The sequence below is a fragment of the Prinia subflava genome, chromosome 4 (genome assembly GCF_021018805.1).
Source record: "Prinia subflava isolate CZ2003 ecotype Zambia chromosome 4, Cam_Psub_1.2, whole genome shotgun sequence".
Classification (NCBI taxonomy): Eukaryota; Metazoa; Chordata; class Aves; order Passeriformes; family Cisticolidae; genus Prinia; species Prinia subflava.
In genome coordinates this window covers 1520528-1538828 of record NC_086250.1, presented here as the reverse complement: position 1 = coordinate 1538828, position 18301 = coordinate 1520528, and the positions used below count along the sequence as shown (strand labels likewise).

General features: G+C 45.7%; 1 protein-coding gene across 14 annotated transcripts in view; it reads right to left on the bottom strand.

Annotated features, from left to right (window-relative positions):
- The window catches only part of CACNA1C (calcium voltage-gated channel subunit alpha1 C), a 429198-nt gene that overhangs the window by 102254 nt on the left and 308643 nt on the right, over positions 1 to 18301 (bottom strand). For all 14 annotated transcript variants that reach the window (XM_063395089.1, XM_063395096.1, XM_063395092.1 and 11 more), the window contains 4 exons: positions 12708 to 12798; positions 4511 to 4537; positions 2431 to 2591; positions 1422 to 1647 (listed from right to left, as the gene is read on the bottom strand). In XM_063395089.1, coding sequence (XP_063251159.1) covers positions 1422 to 1647; positions 2431 to 2591; positions 4511 to 4537; positions 12708 to 12798 — 505 coding nt within the window. The remainder of the gene's footprint in view (positions 1 to 1421; positions 1648 to 2430; positions 2592 to 4510; positions 4538 to 12707; positions 12799 to 18301) is intronic.

The window sequence follows — 18301 nt, the reverse complement described above, 5'->3', positions numbered from 1 at the left end:
GCTGTGTTTTCTATCTCCAATTTTTCCGAAATTTCCTCAGCCAAGGGGTGTTAAAGCAATTGTAGGGACATTTTCATGGCTGAGCATGCAGGAAAAGCAATTCCACCACCTCAGTCAGGCTTTTTGCAAGGTGCTGGCTGGTGCCCACAGGGGAAAAGGCAGATCTTGGTGCTGCCTGGGGCAAGAGCTTGGACAGATTTGTTACAAGAGCTCTGGGTCAGTTTGGAGCTGGCCTCTCCTCCAAACTCCCCTCAAGCTGAAAAAGCCCTGCCAAACCCAGCTGGTGCTCTGGAGGTACCTGGCTCAGCAAGCAGGGACTGTTCATAGATATCACTGTGCCTTTATGCAGGGGGAGAGGGGAAAGAATGAAAAGGGAAAAGAGGAGATACTGAAAGCTGGGAAAAGCCTGGTTATTCATAAAGCTGCTTCCTGATGGACTCCTTGGAAGGGAATAGCTGGAACCATCCTTTGCCTGTGGCTGCTGGTGTTGACACAATCTCCCACTCAGGTCACTGTTGAGTCTACTGGAGCTCCTCAGCCAAATGCTGCTTTGGGCCAAAGCAGCCCCTCAGGCTCCTCCCTGTCACCAAAAATCGTCACAGCAGGTCACAAGGCTATCTGCTGTTTCGGTTTTCTTTGTCTTTTGCAGAGAACTGTAAGAGCCTGAGCTCCTCCCCATATTCAGATTTCAGTTTAACACTTTGCTGTCAGGGGTCTGCAGCTGCCTGTGCCAGACTCCTCACCACTTACATCAGGGATGGATTTCCAGTCTGCACAGCCCTCCCACCCTGCTGCAGACTTCAGAAGATTGATGCCTTAATCTTTATCTCTCATGTTTTTCAGGCTCTGTGCTGCCCAGGGTGCAGCTCTGAGCTCACACTCAGGGTCATTCAGCTCTGCACACCTCTGCACACAGCAGGGACACAAAACAAATCCTTCTCCTGCTGCACACCAAGGACAACTTTCAGCCCAAAATCACAAACAAGGGTGGCTGGAGGGAGGAACAAGAAGGATGGGACCTCACAGCCTGGAGCTGGAACTGGACAATTCAACCCCACTGTGCAAATGGACCGAAACTTATCAAAGTGTGAGACCTCAGGACCATTTGTCCATTTTGTGACCATTTTGGGTCCATTTTGTGACCATTTTGGGTCCACCTTGGGTGCAGCCCTGGCCAGGCTCTTGTTCTGCCCAAGGTGTATCCTAAAGGCCTTTCAATAAATCCCTGCTTTATTCTCCGGCTCTGTCCAGTCCCTGTTCCAGCTCAGCCCTCCCAAGGCATTAAGATGAGCACTGTTAATCTAGCACTCTCACTACCTAATTAGTGGTAGCAAAAGTGAAAGTGTGCAGGGATGTCAGTGACTTGCACCCACACATCTGTGCACCGAGCCCTCCTCCCGCCCCAAAGAGGCAATAAATACCTTGTGATTTTAAATATCCTCAGGAGCCTGACACATCTCAAGACCGAAATGCCCAGGGGGGACATGATCTTTGTCTCCACCAGGATGGTCTCCAGGATGCCTCCACACACAATGAAGCAGTCAAAGCGGTTGAAGAGGGACACAAAGTAGGCCTGGAGACCGAGGCTGTACATCTTCAGCAGCATCTCCGCCGTGAAGAGAGCCAGCAGCACCTTATTGGCAGTGTCTCATGAAAAGAAAAAAGAAACACGGTAAGGAAACTTAGCCAAAAGATCATCACAGCTAATCACCAGCCCATTGCTTCTAAGACAGCATTTTAAGGATCAGTCTTAAAAGTTAAGTTTGTGTAAGCTTGGGTCAAAGAAGGAACTCGAAAAGCGTGGGCATCTCATTCACAGAAATGTTTTAGCAAGGGGGTTACAGCAATTCTGTGTCCTGCACATCCAGCTGCAGGGTGTTACACAAGCTGCAGTGGCAGGGACACGCCTCCCTGTGCACAACCTGCCTTCACACCCCTCATCTGCAGAGCAGAGTGGGAACACAAGAGCTGCTCTGCTACCTACTGCTGCTTAATTGAGCCTTTTCAGCTGCTCTCACCTCCAGAGAGAATTCAGCTGTTCTGCAGACAGAAGAACTTTACAAATCCCTCTTCATCACCTCCCTCATAATTAGAATTTTAGGGGAGACCCTGGGCAATGTGGGGCTCCCAGTATCTATCCATAAATTGGGAATCCAGTTGCTGCAAATATAAAAGTGGCATCAGCTCCTGGTTTTGCTTACACCCAATGGAACACTGCTTTGGGTGGAAAGAAGGTATTTCCATTTTCCCTCTGACTTCTCCCACGGCAGGCAGATGAGTTTATTGTATTATTTAGGCTTCTCCACAGACACAGGACTGCTTGGAGCTGTGTACACTCCTTTGCCCTGTGTGGTTTAATGCACCAGCTCCTCCCTCAGCCCCCGTTTTTTAACACCAACCACAGTGAGCAGAGGCAGGAGCTGTCCTCACCTTGCACCTCGGTGAGCCAGTCTGGCTGGTTGTAGTGCTCGGAGGCGATGGTGAGGGTGTTGAGGAACACCAGGAAGATCACCAGCCAGTAGAAGACGTTGGACTTGACGGCAGCACGGCATTTCCTCCTGCAGAACCGATTCCAGCGGCGCCAGTAGCGGCTTGGGACATTGAAAAGGGAAAGCTCCTTTCAGAGAGGGATCCCAGGCTACTGCAGCTCTCTGTCAGGGGAGACTCTAGTCCTGATTTATTGTTCAAGAATGGCAGGGAGTCACTCAAGTTCACCCTGAGAAACACTCTCTCATCTGAGGCGACACTTGTGAACGTCCCTCCTAGAGCTAAAGGAATAAAGTTTTTCCCAAACCAATTTGCAAGAGCTTCAAGCAGTATCTTAATCTGAGTAAGACATCCACTGCAGAAACCCCAAGAGATTTTTTAGCTCAGCTGCCACAAAAAATAAATATTCTCCTTGTACTTGATGCCTGTAGCCTGCAACAGCACCTTGCCCAGCCTCAGGATAGTCAAGAGAAAGACACTCCATCACAGGGAGCTGAGGGATTAAATCTTTGGAGAGGTCAAATAAAAATCCAAAGAACATTTCCAGCATTCAGCAGCATTCAAGAGTAAGCTCAATACAAGGCCTAGTTCTGAAAAAAATCCCCAAACTTAGGGGACTTCAGCATCTCACCTTCATGCCTGGAACTAAGGGTACCATTTGCTAATCAAGAGAGTTTTTAAAGTTTGCCTTCCATGAACACATCCCCTTGTGTCACTGATTTCTCAGGGTAATTACTAACCACAGAAGATATTTAAAGCTAATTACACACCTCCTACTCGTCAGAATTTAACTTGCATAGCAACCAGTTTCCAGGCAACACTTGCCAGTGTATAACAAATCTAATAGTTTTATATAGGTACTACACACATATGTGTGTGTGTCTGAAGTGACACACACGGCGTTACAGGAGAAAGAACTTTTCTTGGCTGCTTTTGTCCTGTGTATAATTTGCAGTGGCAAACTACAGCCATGCTTGAGATCAGGATTCTCATCTATGGGATGAGACCTAAAGCCAGAGCATGTAAACACAGTGTGAACAAGAATTCTGCAGCAACATTTTAACAGGTGCTCAGATCTAGGTTGTTTTACCTATGCAATTTATAAAGGCAGCCAGTCTATCACAAACAGGTCATGGTGTGTTTTACACTGGATTTGGGACAAGAAATAATCCTCCCAACTTCCAAAGTGGGCACCACACTCAGACATTAAATTATTTGCAATCTCACATGCTCTTGTGTGTGCTTGTGCACAAATGTGCATGCACATGGCAATGTACATGTGTACACAGTGTTTTCTGTGCTTACACCTCCACTCTTCACACGGGGATGTCACATATGTGCTTCCCAAATTGACAATACTCATTGCTCCTCAGCGAGCAGGAGGACTCAGTTATGTACCTGCTCCAGCTATTCTGAAAATTCATTTAGTATTTTACAAAACTGACTTTGAATTCAGGGTTATGGAGGCAGCTGAGCTCCTACCAGAGGGGTAGGAATGGACCTGAAGAACCAAATTCCACGAGCTCAGTCAGCCTCTCCAGTGAAACCCCAGAAATTGCCACCGTGGGACTGCTCTAAGTCAGCAGAAACCCAAACACTACCAGAGAGGCTCCCCATGTCCCAGGGTAAATGGGAGAATTTCCCACACATGATGCCAGCTGCATCAGCTGAAATCTTTACAATCAAGCAAAGCAGAGAAGTTCAACAAAGAGAGCCTTGAGCTGACAGGGTTGATGCTGATGGATGTAGTATAATTATCTGCTTGAACTGTCTTTTTATTTCTGATTTTATATTTTATGGTTTGAGATACACGGGTAGCATAGATAGGTACTTCAGTAGTCAGTCAGGCACTCCCTGTGCCTTATTTCAGTGTGAAACTAAGAAAAAGTTTATGACTAAAATCTGACATATTTAGCAGGATCTCCTAGAATCACCACTGCATCCCAGTGATGCTGGTGTAAACCACTTCAGAAAAGAGCAAAAATGGTAGAAAGGAGGAAAAGCAGAAGCCAGTTTTACTTACCTAAATTTCGATTTTGAGATCCGATGCCTGAAAGACAAGAATTGCCATTAGAGCCTCTGAAGCTGTCCCACACCTCCCAGGCTTTTGTGGAAATAGCAATGAAAGAAACAAAGTTAAGCTCAATGTTTTTTGTAATCCGTGCTGTTTCCTCCTTGCAGCTGTTGTAAATCAGTCAGTGCAGGCAGTGGGCATGGCTAGAATTACCCAAAAACCAAATCTCATATTTTGGTGGGACTCATGAAGGAACAGTCATGCCATGGGGGGATTCCACCACCCACAGATATCAGTGAACTCTACAACTGCTCCCAAATTTATTTCTCAAGTAAGCCTATTTTTCTTTTCATTTTTAGTCGCTTTTTTTCCTTATATTAAAATATGTATGACTTTATACAGACAGACTTGTTGCTCTCACACATCACCTGTCACTTCAGGATCTATAAGCACATTATGAAATAATAATGGTGAAAATAATGCTTTTTTTTCAGTAATTGAAGGAAAAACAGTGCATGGCAAATATTTTCAAACTTAGATACGAACACTTATTTGTCTTGGTTGTCTATGTAACTTGGTTTGCATTCGAATGGGTCTGTACAATAATAGATTCTGTTGTTATCAGTGACACGCTGAGAATTAAGCATTCCTGAAAATTTGGCCATATTCCCACTATATATGTGTTTAAATATCTAATTCCGTGCATTTGGATTTATTCGCCTAAATAATCTCATTAATCTTTTATGAGAAGTCCCAGGCAAAGCTAGAAACAAGCCCCAGTTCCTCAACCACAACCTTGCTCTGCTTGACACGTGTCCTGTAAGGCCTTTGAACACTTTGGTTGTCTTTTGGTAAATCCATGACGGTGCACAGAGAGAAATGAATGTATTTGGGTAAAATGGAGCGAGTCAGAGGTGACTTGGGAAGCTGCAAAATCTCCAGCACTAGCAGCAGAAATGAGAATCTGGGGAATGGCTGGGAAAGAAGTGCTTGTGCCAGGCTGCAGCATCACTCCGGTTCCCTGTGTGATGGGAACTGAGTCACTGCTGACAGCAGGCACTGAGGCCTTCCTGCTCTGCCCCAAAATCGGGTTCACTGTCAGCAGGGAGGGGAGAATGTGCCTCTTCAAGCACCTAACACTCCTGGCTGTGACAGCCCTGTCCTGTCCCTGCTTGGGGACAGCAGTCACTGACAAGTCCTCAGTGGTAGGTCAGGTTCCTGATGGGGGAGAGGTTTTAGTCAGGGGAACCTTTCACCAGCAGGTGGGCTGAGCCAAACAAAAGGAAAAAAAGCCTTTTCACCAAATATCCAAACTCCTCACTGCTGCTGTGCCACAGGCAGCTCGTCCAGGCCACACACAGGCAGCAGTGAGGCTACAGACACCTGCAAGGCTCCTGAGGAAGGAGAAATAATGCCCTGGCAGAGCAGGATGCTAAACTGTGCTGCAGAGACAAAGCAGGCTCCAACAAGGATGCCAAGTGAAGCACTTACAAAACACATCCTCAGTGCTGAAGCCATTCCTACCCCTCACTGAGAATTCTGGCTTGATAATCACTACCTACAAACTGGGATGGAGCACATTCACAGGCAACAGGAAGGAAGGTTCAAAGAGGGGAAGTGAAAAGATGCAAAAATCACAACGAAGCAGAAAGCTGAGCACTGGGAAGGAGGTGGTGAGGATTTTGATAGGAATAGTTTGGCAGGGACAGAGGGGGAGAGAGAGGGAGAGAACAAGAGAGAGAGGTGGAAAGGGAAGGACAGGGAGTGTGAAATCCTCTGGTGACCTTTCTGGTTAATGGTTTTCCAGTGAGGCAGCGCTGAAATCTTTCATTTATTTAAGCAAAGCAGGTGTAGTACTCATCATGCATGTGATAATTATATCTTTGGAGCATTATGAGCAGCAGCCAAGTGCATTCAGTGCTCCCACAGGTTACCTACAGCCTTCATCCCCCTCCCTCCACCTTGCCTTACTGCTGTGGCAGAAGGCTTTATCACATGTGGGTGTGCTATATATATAGAACAGGACAAGGAAGGAGGATTGGATTTATATTTAGCGGTAGAATCAGAGAGTGAAATGGAATTTTGGAAATAAAATGTATAATAAACGTTCCTGAAAACATTCTGCACGAATCTGAAACACGTTTTTCAAATGACTCTTAGGATTAAATTTTTTTTTTCAGAACTTGGGTTACCAATGTCAGATAAAAACATGTTTTTATGGGGCTGTCAAACAGCCTGTCTGCGACACTCCAAGCTGGCACTTAATGGGTTCAGAGTGGACCAGATTGTTTGCTGAGTTTAAATAGGAATCTTTTGCATCTCTGCTGTCCTGGGAGGATTATGTCTTTGAGAAAAAGAGGGTGACTCCAATGGTGTCCAGCTCTGGAATGTCTTGAGAAACTCTTGTTTAAAATGATGGTATAGGAGCCTAATGAAAACCACTTCAGATCACTACTGAGTGCTTTTCTCACCATGTAACTCAGCTTGTCTTTTGGAAAGACAAACACAAAAATCAGATCTCTACTGTTTGACTAGCTGTCTTTGAAATTCTCTAGAACTCCTCCAACCTTCCATAGTTATGTACAACACACAGATAGGACAGTGAAATTGGAATGTGTTTATCAACATAAACTCTGGATAATCAGCATAACTCAAATGTAAAGAGATATCCCACATTCTGGGAGATAAAGTCTTCATTTCCCTGCTCATGGTGGACACCAGAGAAGGCGTTGGTGAAGGATGTGACAGTTTTGTGTAACAGGGATTGAGGGCTCTGTGGAATTGTACAGACAGCAGACAGCTCTGGAAAATTCTTGTAGGTCACCAAGCACGACACAAAGGCCACAGTGCAGTTGTTTTCTGGGTGTGGACACTATCAAACACGACCACTATCTAACACTCTGCTCACAACTACTTTTACATTGCATGATCCCAACTCAGAGGCAACCATATCTTCATAAGGGCTCACAAAAGCCTTTGGGCACCAGAAAAAGCTGTCAGAAAACCATTCAGCAACACAGAAATGGACTTTACAGTGCTTCTGGGTTATATGCCACTTTGGAGAGCATCCAAAGGGCCTCACTGGCTGTCTCTTACAGGTCTGAGTTCTGTGAGAGGCAGCCCTGCTGTGACTTGGATTCTGTTCTGGTGCATCCGTGCAGTTACTGGTGAGGTGGCACAGTAAGAACCTGCAGAATAGCCTTAAGAAAACTGGATCTGCCTAGCATAAAATTGAGTTGGTTTGCTATTCAACAGGCTTTCCTACAGGCTGGGAAAATAGGCCAGCATTTAAGCATTCAGTAAATAATCTTGCTCTCCCTGTGGCAAGTCACAGGGAGGAGCTGTCACAGAATCTGAAGGAGGAAGAAAATTCCTCTTCCATGAGGGCACGCTGCTGTCCTTTAGACACACACCTGGAGCTGACTGGGAATACTAAAAGCACCTTGCTCACAATAAGTTTGAGGGCAGTATCTGAGACTGAAACATAAGGGTTGATCCTGTGAGTTTTCCTGCTGAAGTCAGCAGTGGTTTCAGAGCTTTTGGCAGCTTTTCCTTCCCACTGTTCCTGATGTGAGGGGAGCTTTGGTTCCATCACATCACAAGGAGCCCACCTTCTCAGAAAGTGAAAACCAGCAGAAACTACAGCAAACCTGCAACAAGACTTTTACCTTTACCACTGGCTCCTCTGCTGATTATTGCAAGAACTGCACAGGAATTAACCTCCACACCAGAAAAGCACGAAGAGAAAAATCACTGACCATTCAGCCGCCAGGGAAACCTTCCCATGCTCATAAAATTCTCAGGACACACTGTTTTCAGTTGGAAAGCCAGTGCAGGTTGTGCATTTTGGCTTATCCTGTTTTATTGTTTGAGCTGTCTTTGGTGGAAAAGCAATTGAACTGTCCCCCATATGTATGGAAATCCTGGCCAAGGCGAAAATGCCAAGTGGGTTATTGTTTCAGTGAAAGCAGATAATTTTAAGCTCTCTTTCCCTTTGAGCTCAAGTGCTTCACTTTTCTATTGAGGCTCTATGGAGCATTAGTTTCCACAAAGGTCTCTTTTTTTAGCTAATGCATATGTATAAAAGCAAGCTCTATTGTGGCACTCCACATCCCTATGGTTGTATTAGAAAATTAACATTCTGCTTGTATTGGAAGATTATATATGCTGCCACCCTGCACAGAACACATTACTCCTGATTATGAGCCACAGCCTGTCCTCAGGAATCTGAGTCCTGCACAGCAGCAGCCCCAGAGGCTCAGGGAAATTACTGGTTATGGGGAAGCCCTGGCTGTAAGAACATCCTGTAAACAGAGCCCCACTGCTCCTGGCTCTGGGTTTGTCCCACTGGTGCCTGCTGCAGAGCAAACGTGTTCCTTGTGCCCTGAGGCAGCAGGTTAGGAAAGCTGTGACACACCCAAATAAGAGAAGCTCCTCTCCCAGATGCTGTCCTTGAGGATAAAAGCTGCAGGGCAGATGTCAGATGTCAACACCATGGCAGTAAAATACACCGTGGAAGCTGTGGGATGCTCTTCAATGTCCTGTGGAAGCCTGCAAACCCATTTTCAAGTTCAGATGCCTGATAAAGTGAATACCCTTAGGAAGTGAACTGTGCTGTGCCACAGCTCTCCTGTTACCAGCAGAATGAGGCCAGAAATTATTATGCATTAAATTGGGGTGATTTTTTTTGTTTTGTTTTAGTTCTAAACAATTCGTTTTTCACCAAGAGATGTCAGATTTTAGATTCCTCCTGAAACTCCTGCTGGTTTGAAGGCTGGCATTACTCCAGACAGGACAGCTGATAGAGGCAGTGTCTCTAGCATGGATACTAGAGAAATAAAAGCTTTTTGAGACAATTTATATAGGCAATAGTTTGTGTTTGAGAGGTACTCTGCTGATCTCACACAGGACATGTCTCTGTGGAGCTGAGAAAGGCTGTCAGAGAAGATTTCCTTTTCCAAAAGGCACGTTTGAGCCTGGCTTCTCAAGCAGATCTCTCTGTCAGTCACAGACCCAGCCTTCCAAAACTCTACAGGTTTTAAAAGAACACAGAGAAGAGTGAGTAATTCTAGGTTGCCTTCAATGAAAAAGCTTTTTCTTTCAGTCTCCTGGGCACCTTTTCCTTTTCTCAGGGGTGCACTTTGATGGCAAGCTCAGCCTAGAGCTGTGGTGGTGGTGCTGGGGTGGTTCAACGCCCCAGGCAGCCTGATGTCAGTAAAGAAATAAATATATTGCCTTTGTCTGGAAAGCCCCATGCTGCTTCAGGCGTGGCTGGGAGGGTTTACAGCAAAGCAGAGGGGACTCATGGCCACGGGATGCTGGTAAAAATACTGAGACTGATCTGCAAGAGACAAACTCAACAAATGCACAAAAGTCACAGAAACCATTCCAGCTGCCAAAACAGAGTGGGTGACTGCTCAAAAGTCCAGGCCTAATCTTCAACTAGAGCAAGTCAGGATGACATGACTGTAATTATTAATGGTAGTACTCCAAATCTAGTACTTGATGAGGAAGGTTTTTAAAAAGCTCAACCGACTTCCCACATGAATTTTCACTGTTCTTGAACACTGGAACAAATTCTGATTCTTAGTCAGGTTCCAATAAAAGAACACACTCATTCAAATAAATCCTTGCACATTTTATATGTTCCAGAAGTAATATTGACCTGTGGGGAGGGTTGAATGAGCACTCAGTAAAAAGAAGAGTACTTAATACTTCTTGAAACATGACAGCTGGTTTCTCTGTCTGCCTAAGTGTGTGATACAGCAACAGAAGAAACCAGAAAGTATTCTAAGCCTCAGAATCAGAGGCAGGTCTGAATTGGCCCATAACTAAGAAGTTTGAAACAAACATTTTATAAAAGCAGGCAGCACTGGCAAAATTTGTATCTCACTCCAGAATTCATAATCAATGATCCAGCCATTCATTTTCATGGAGGAAGGAGCCTATCCACCCCTTAGAGATGAAAAGCAATCTGAGGGAGGCCTTGAGGATCTCCACTGTCCTTGGCTAAGGACTAAACAAACCCTTCTCAATAACAGACTTCAATTTGCCTACCATACATCACCCTCTTCCAGATGAAGTGAAAAGTGGCAAGGAAACTGTTTATCTCTCTAAATCTTACGTGTCCTGCTGCTCTGCTGAAACTTTGGGCCCTGTTTTAACATTTACAACATGAGAAGAAAAAATGAAGCTCCATTTTTCCTGTAATTTTCCTATGTCTTTTTCCATAAAATACACTGGACTTAGCCATCCCTTCTCCTAATGCCAAATCAGGGTACTGCCATTCTCCCGTGAGCACGTTGGGCTATTTTAAGCAAACTCCATTCTAAGTCATGATTACATTTAGAGTTGGGTTTAACTTCAGCCCTCCTGGCCACATTCCAGCTAAGATAATTATGTTCTGGTTGCCAAAATTCCCAATGCAGCTTGGGTGCAAACCAAGTTATCCCTCACACAACCCCTTAAACACTTGTGCCTGTTGTTTTTAAACACCTGTCACTTTTTACCCTGAAGGTGGCTGAACTCTAATGCTGTGAAAACAATCCCTGCATTTACAGTTCATAAAGTGCTTTAGGATCCTGTGGGATTAAGAACATTAAATGAATGCAAGCTGTAATATTAAAAATACATGAAACCTTAGAGTAACTGCTGCCATTCTCTTTGGCGCTGTGTCCACACCTATGAGGGACTGCACTACCCTGATAAATTCTGGGGGAGAAACAGAGCAAAGCACAACCAGTCCAGGAGGTTCCTGCAAAGCAGTGGTGACACCTTCCTGACACAGGCAGGGGAGGTTCCCTCCAGGAATGGTGTGCTGCTCAACCCCGTGCTCGCAAACAGGGAGGGCCTTGTTGGAGATGTGAAGGCTGGGGTCAGCTCTGGCAGCCACTCTGGACCAGGTGAACCAGGGTGGTCCCTCCCAACCTGACCCATTCTGTGATTCTGTGAACCACAGCTCAGAATAAAGATGATTTTCCAAAGTGGATCCAGCTGATCCTTCCTGCGCTGCCCCAAGAGCAAAAGAACTTGGTGGAGTGCCAGAGAAAGGGTTACAACTGCTGTGAGTACATCTAGGCTGGTTCCTGCAGGAAAGGGAGCACAATCTGAACTAAAAGAGTCAGCAGGTCCCCATCAGCAGGCAGGTGAAGGAAAGTGATCACAAATTAATTTCTCCTGGGGCTTGTAAATCACTGACTGACTCTTAAAGGAAAGCAGAGATTGAAATGACAACATACTCCACACACCACATCTTTTAATGCAGATCACAGAATCACACTGAATTGAATAGGATGGAAAAGTCCTTTGGGATCAAGTCCAGTCTGTGACCAAACACCACCTTGCCAGCCAGACCAGGGCACTCAGTGTCACACCCAGCCTTTCCATAGCCCCCAGGAATGGTGACTCCAGCAGCTCCCTCCCTGGACAGCCATTCCAATGTCCAGTCACCCTTTCTGTGAAGAATTTCTCCCCAGTGTCCAAACTAAACCTCTCCTGGCACAGGTTAAGGCTCCAGGAAATTTGGAGGGAGCAAAATATTGCCCCACGGCATAAAGTCCATTCTTGTTTAAATAATGCAAAAGGGAATAAAGGATTCCTCTTGCCTATACTCACTCTCTGTGAAGCTAAAAAATATACCACATATTATGGTATTTCATCACTGCTATCTCACACGTTCTTGAGCATCTCCACTAATCACAATGGTGTAACTTCAAGGAGGCATTAATCCCTCCTAATTGTCGTGTTTCTTTGTCACTACAGTACTCTGTTGAGCGTTTGAAGAGTGTAATTCAGCCTGCAGGATGGGAGCTACCCTCAATGTATTTCTATTACAAGACACTGTAAAGTGTACGAGAATCTTTAGAAAAATTAAAATAGACCAGTCATTTCCACTCTTCAGTCTGCCTATACTGGTTTTGAAAGTCTATCACCAACGAGGGATTTTAAAATAAGAACACTGCTCTCCACCAGCTCCTCTTTTAGACATCATGCAAAAAACCAGATCTGCCTCTCCCGGGCCGCCCTTATTCACATCTGAGCAAAGCGAGCGGTTCCTCACTAACGTCCAGAGCGAGTTTACACCACAGTTAAGGTGAGAACCTGGATCAAGGGATCCCCTTTGGCCTCTCCCCTGGCCCTCTGGGGGTTTGTCTCCCCTGGGGGAGCCCAGCCCGTGCCCCAGCCCCGGTGTGGTTCGGGTACTCACGCCAGCCGCGCGCCGCAGTTCTCGCCCTCCATGTCAGCGCCGGGAACGTTGTCGGTGTTGACGGACTCGGTCTCACTGGTGGGCATGCTCACTGCAAGGGTCAGAGGGGGACAGACAGACAGACAGGGACATTAGAACCTGGAATGTCACTGCAAGGGTCAGAGGGGGACAGACAGACAGACAGGGACATTAGAACCTGGAATGTCACTGCAAGGGTCAGAGGAGGACAGACAGGGGACATTAGAACCTGGAATGTCACTGCAAGGGTCAGAGGGGGACAGACAGGGACATCAGAACCTGGAATGTCACTGCAAGGGTCAGAGGGGGACAGACAGACAGACAGGGACATCAGAACCTGGAATGTCACTGCAAGGGTCAGAGGGGGACAGACAGACAGACAGGGACATTAGAACCTGGAATGTCACTGCAAGGGTCAGAGGGGGACAGGACAGACAGGGACATTAGAACCTGGAATGTCACTGCAAGGGTCAGAGGGGCACAGGACAGACAGGGACATTAGAACCTGGAATGTCACTGCAAGGGTCAGAGGGGGACAGGACAGACAGGGACATTAGAACCTGGAATGTCACTGCAAGGGTCAGAGGGGGACAGGACAGACAGGGACATTAGAACCTGGAATGTCACTGCAAGGGTCAGAGGGGGACAGGACAGACAGGGACATTAGAACCTGGAATGTCACTGCAAGGGTCAGAGGATGACAGGACAGGGACATTAGAACCTGGAATGTCACTGCAAGCGTCAGAGGGGGACAGACAGGGGACATTAGAACCTGGCACATCACTGCAAGGGTCAGAGGAGGACAGACAGGGACATCAGAACCTGGAATGTCACTGCAAGGGTCACAGGAGGACAGACAGGGGGACATTAGAACCTGGAATGTCACTGCAAGGGTCACAGGGGGACAGACAGGGGACATCAGAACCTGGAATGTCACTGCAAGGGTCAGAGGGGGACAGACAGGGACATCAGAACCTGGAATATCACTGCAAAGGTCACAGGAGGACAGACAGGGGGACATTAGAACCTGGCACCTCACTGCAAGGGTCAGAGGAGGAAAGGACAGGGGACATTAGAACCTGGCACATCTCTTGGTGTACACGTGACTGGAGGAAATGGCTTCATGGAAAGACCCTCAGCTGCAGCTCCTGAGGATTTAAATGGTTTGCTGGGCAAGCCCAGTGCCTCCCTGTACGGAGCAGGTTGGGCAGGTAGACTTCAGGGACACAAAAGTCACTCAAATGCTAAAGGAAAGGGAAGAAGCAGCTTCCCTCCTTCTTTCAGAGTCAGTTCCTGGAAATTTTATGGATGAGAACAACTAGAAAGTAAAAAAACCCTGACAAACCCAACAAGCTTTTGTTTGATTCCACTGAACATTTTAAAAAATGCCTCTTTAGCTGCAGCAGCCCAACCAGCTCACTGCCCTCTCTAATCTTTTGTGCAGTGATTAGAACACAAATAAAAGGTACCAGGATTGAGATGCATGCAGAGAGACACCTCCTGTCAATGTGATAGCAAATGGTTCATCTGTCATTTACTGACCACGAATGTGATTCAACCTTACACCTAGAAACTGGACCTAGAGGCATAAAGGAGAAATTCAGACTCTCTGACCCACTCAGATATTACCAACAAAGGAGCTACTGAATATGGGCTATGGTGCAGTTTTATACTGACTCTCACAGCTCAGAACTGGACAGAACCTTCCAGGCTTTTACAGAAGTACCATGGAACAAACACCAAGTGAAAGCAACCCTAGGCAAGGTTGCTCACCCTCTCATCTAGATTCAAGAACCTGTTTCTAGCTGTTCTCAAACCTCAAGATTTTCTTTGCTTCTACAGACCATAAGAAATCCCTCAACCCCACACCATTTGCATTCCCCCAGTTGCTCACAGCTCTTGCATAATCCTCCAATCACTCTTTATACATAATCATTCACTTAAAGGTAGGAAAATGGATAGAATATAGACAACAAATGAAAAATTATACTTGAGACTGAATGGTGGAGGAGTTAAACAGATCTCTCAGGAGCCTGGTAAAATTTCAGAGCATGACCTTGGATACATATCTCAGATGAGGCTTTAGAGCACGTGCTTTTGGCTGTTGGAGAGATTTATAACAGCCTGCAGGAATATGTAACTCAGTAGTAAGAATATGTTTATTTGTGGGCCACTGGTGCAAAGTGAGCCAATGTAGAAGGAACAGGTTCTGCATTTCAACTGGGCAGATGCTCATGGGGCCGTGGTCTTCTTTCAGGGGCTAAAAAGGCATCAGAAGGTCCTTTCAAAATCGTTCTGGGTTACTGCTTTGGAAGCATTATGGTAGAAATGTCCCTCAAAATGAGCTATATTTCCTTCAACCCATCACAATAATTCACATACCCCCAACACACTTCTTGGGAAATCTAAGTCCCTGTACACTGTTCTTAGGACCACATGAAATAATGGACTCTTTAGCACTCTTGACTTTACAACTATGAAATATTGTACTCTAATGGGGCCTGCTCCTTTATGAAGACAGATGTTTTAATAATCTTGTCTATTTGGAAAGACAAATTAAGGAATAAACTGAATTCATGTTCTGATATACATGAAACAGTCAAGTAAGCTATGAGAAAAAACCAACATTCATAATTAATTTTTTTTTTGTCCAGAGTAAGCCCTGCAGGAATAAAACCAAAACACTGATATTTCACAAGCCAGTTTGGAAGATGAGGTAAAACACTTCCAAGACATATTTGAGCTCATTTGCAAATGGAAAACAGTTCTGAAGACATTAGCACGAGATTGATTTGCAGAGCAGCTTGTTATCCTGAGTGCATGAAGAGGACACTGCACAGGACAGACAAAGGCAGGCACACACATGCAGAATGCAAAGCTGATTTACAGGCCAGGCTGCACACAGACACACAGACACACAGACACATGGACACAGAGTGCAGGGGAACATTACCATGGCTTTCTGTGGAGTGACTAAACCAAGCAAACTTCCCTTTCTTCTCATCAGGCAAACCAGCTGGAGGGCTTCCTTTCACAGACAAGATGGTCAGGGTCAAGTACCAGGAACAAGACATCAACAGAGAACATGCAGCCAGTGACAGGCAAAAGGAAAAAACAAGGAACTCAGCTTACACAGGATATCCACTTCTGTCTGAAAACTTAATCATGTGAGTTAGAAGTGCAAAATGCAGAACAAAGGTACACAGAGGTACGAAAGATCACTAGGAGATCATCAAACTACAGCTGTCATTTGCTTTCTGTTCTGTTTTTATATCTGGCTCTCGAGAACATGAACTTCATGGATTTAGGTTCAGGGGTCATATCCCAGAGACACCTCAGAGTGCACCTGACCCTCAAATGGAGCTCAAAAGGAGCTCCCTGACCCTCCTGCTGCAGAAAGTCACACCTCAGTGCAGTGAGGGATGCAGCTGCAGTGGTGCCTGGGCTGGAGGGAGCCATGGACCACTCAGCTGGCACCACCTCCCAGGAGCTCATTACACTGCACCAAGGGAGAACGCCAAGGACAACCAAAGCATCAGGGTGGTACGAAATATCAGAGGAAGGATGGTCTAGAGGATAAAGGTCAGCACAGAGGGGACATTAGGGCTGAGCTCCCCAGTGCCTGTGCTCTCAGAGGCACAGTCTCTTTACCTGGCAGCTCACACCACCTTCCTTGCCACGGGACAATGAGGTGTGCAGTGCTGCGGGTTCATCCGGGCCAGGTAACAAAAAACCAGGAGAGAGGAGGTGCTGCAGAAGAGTTGTGCTTAAACTGGGGGTGAGTATGAGAGGAAGCAGACCAAATATAGCCCAGATGGCTTTCTTATCTGACTCAGTTCTCAGAGGAGCCAGGTCCTGTGCCCACACCCTGGCTCCAGCCTGGAAACAAGGCAGGCATTTTCTGCAGTCCGGGTAATTAATTACTGGAGCCATGTACCAAGAATGCTGGTGGTAAATCCACCACAGGAATGTTTTAATCAGGAAGAGATGTTTTTTTCCAAATGGTGGGCTCAAGTCCAGACCAGAGTTGTGTTTAGGACCATGGCATACAGACAATGCCATCTTAATGACCATTTCCTCCCTGTAATTTTGGGAGTTTAAACAAAGGCAAAAATTATGCAAAGGCTGATACAGATCCTGGTGGCTTTGCTTACACGGGAATCTCCTTTTTTTTAGATTTATCATTGTATCCATAACCCACTGGAATTGATGAAATCTCCCATTAGTTACATGTTCTCCAGGTAGCATAGATGGCAATTTTTTAAAGGGAAGCAAAACAACTTCTTAAAGGCAGGCAAGAATGTTGTGGTTTCAACAGAGTGCAAATCACAAGGACCAATAGGTTTGATATTCTCTCCCCAGTTCCTTCTGAAACCTTTGCATTTCTTACATCTTGCCACAGTGTGGCTCATCACTGAAAGCAGACTTTTTCTCCTGGACTACCTGAACTCCAATTTCACATCACTCCCACAGCACTCCTGCAGCACCTAAAGCTGCACCAAGACCTCTATAGCAGCTTCCTTAAAAACAAATCTGAAAAATGCTTCGTGTTGGGTTAATTCTAGCTCTGAGAGCTGACAGACAGAGAAATGAAGAGCAGAGTCTGCAGTCTGTGACTGACTGGACAGATGTGCAGGCCCCTCTGAGAGCCTCTGTTCCATGTCACTGGCATCAAGCACTGATACCAGCTCTGCCCTTGCACTAACATATGTCCCTCCTCCTATGAAATGCCCCCTGGGCATGCAATGAATTATTGCATGGCAGGTTGCCAAAAGAGCCAGCCACTGACACAGAAAGCTGGCACCAGCAAATGGGCAGTCCTGAGACAATTTTTCCTCCATACACTTGGAGAACAATATTTGCTTCCTGGTTCAGAAATATCATTTCCACTGTTGCATCTCGCATTTATGAAATGCTTGTCACTTTGGCAGTGCAGGTAATTTTAATATTCAGATTTATTTCCATGGATTATATAATGCTGTCACACTTCTTGCTGAATCTCACTTTAATACTCTGACATTTTAAGACTCAGAAGCAATCATGCTTGGGCAAAGGGTGCCCAACTCCAGAAACACAGACAAAACAACATTTTCAGAGATTTTAATGGGACATGTTACTACATGACTTTGCAGATCTGGGCATTAACTATAAAATTGGGTATATTGGAGGCTGTTCACACTGACTGACTTCCCTTCTCTGATTTAGCTGCTTGAGTTATGCTACAGAGGCAGGCAGATTCCTGACACATATTTTCTGAGTGCCATGCTGATGTGTCCCTCAGTTGCATGGACAGGGTAAAAAAGACATTTACTTAATGTCCTTGGCTTAGGTACCTTGAAGCAGTGTGACTGTCCAGCAGGATTCGCAGTGGAAGAGTCTTAAAAAAGATTTTAAAAATCACAATACATTTGATTGACTTTTGTAATATGCCCACTCAGACTGATTTCTCCGTTCCACCAATGTCTACTGGTAATGATTTACTTTCCAAAATATGGGTCAGAACAAACCCTTTTGCCCACACTTTTGAGGTGAGAGGGACCCGAAGTCACTTGGCCACCTTTGCTGTGTCCCCCTGG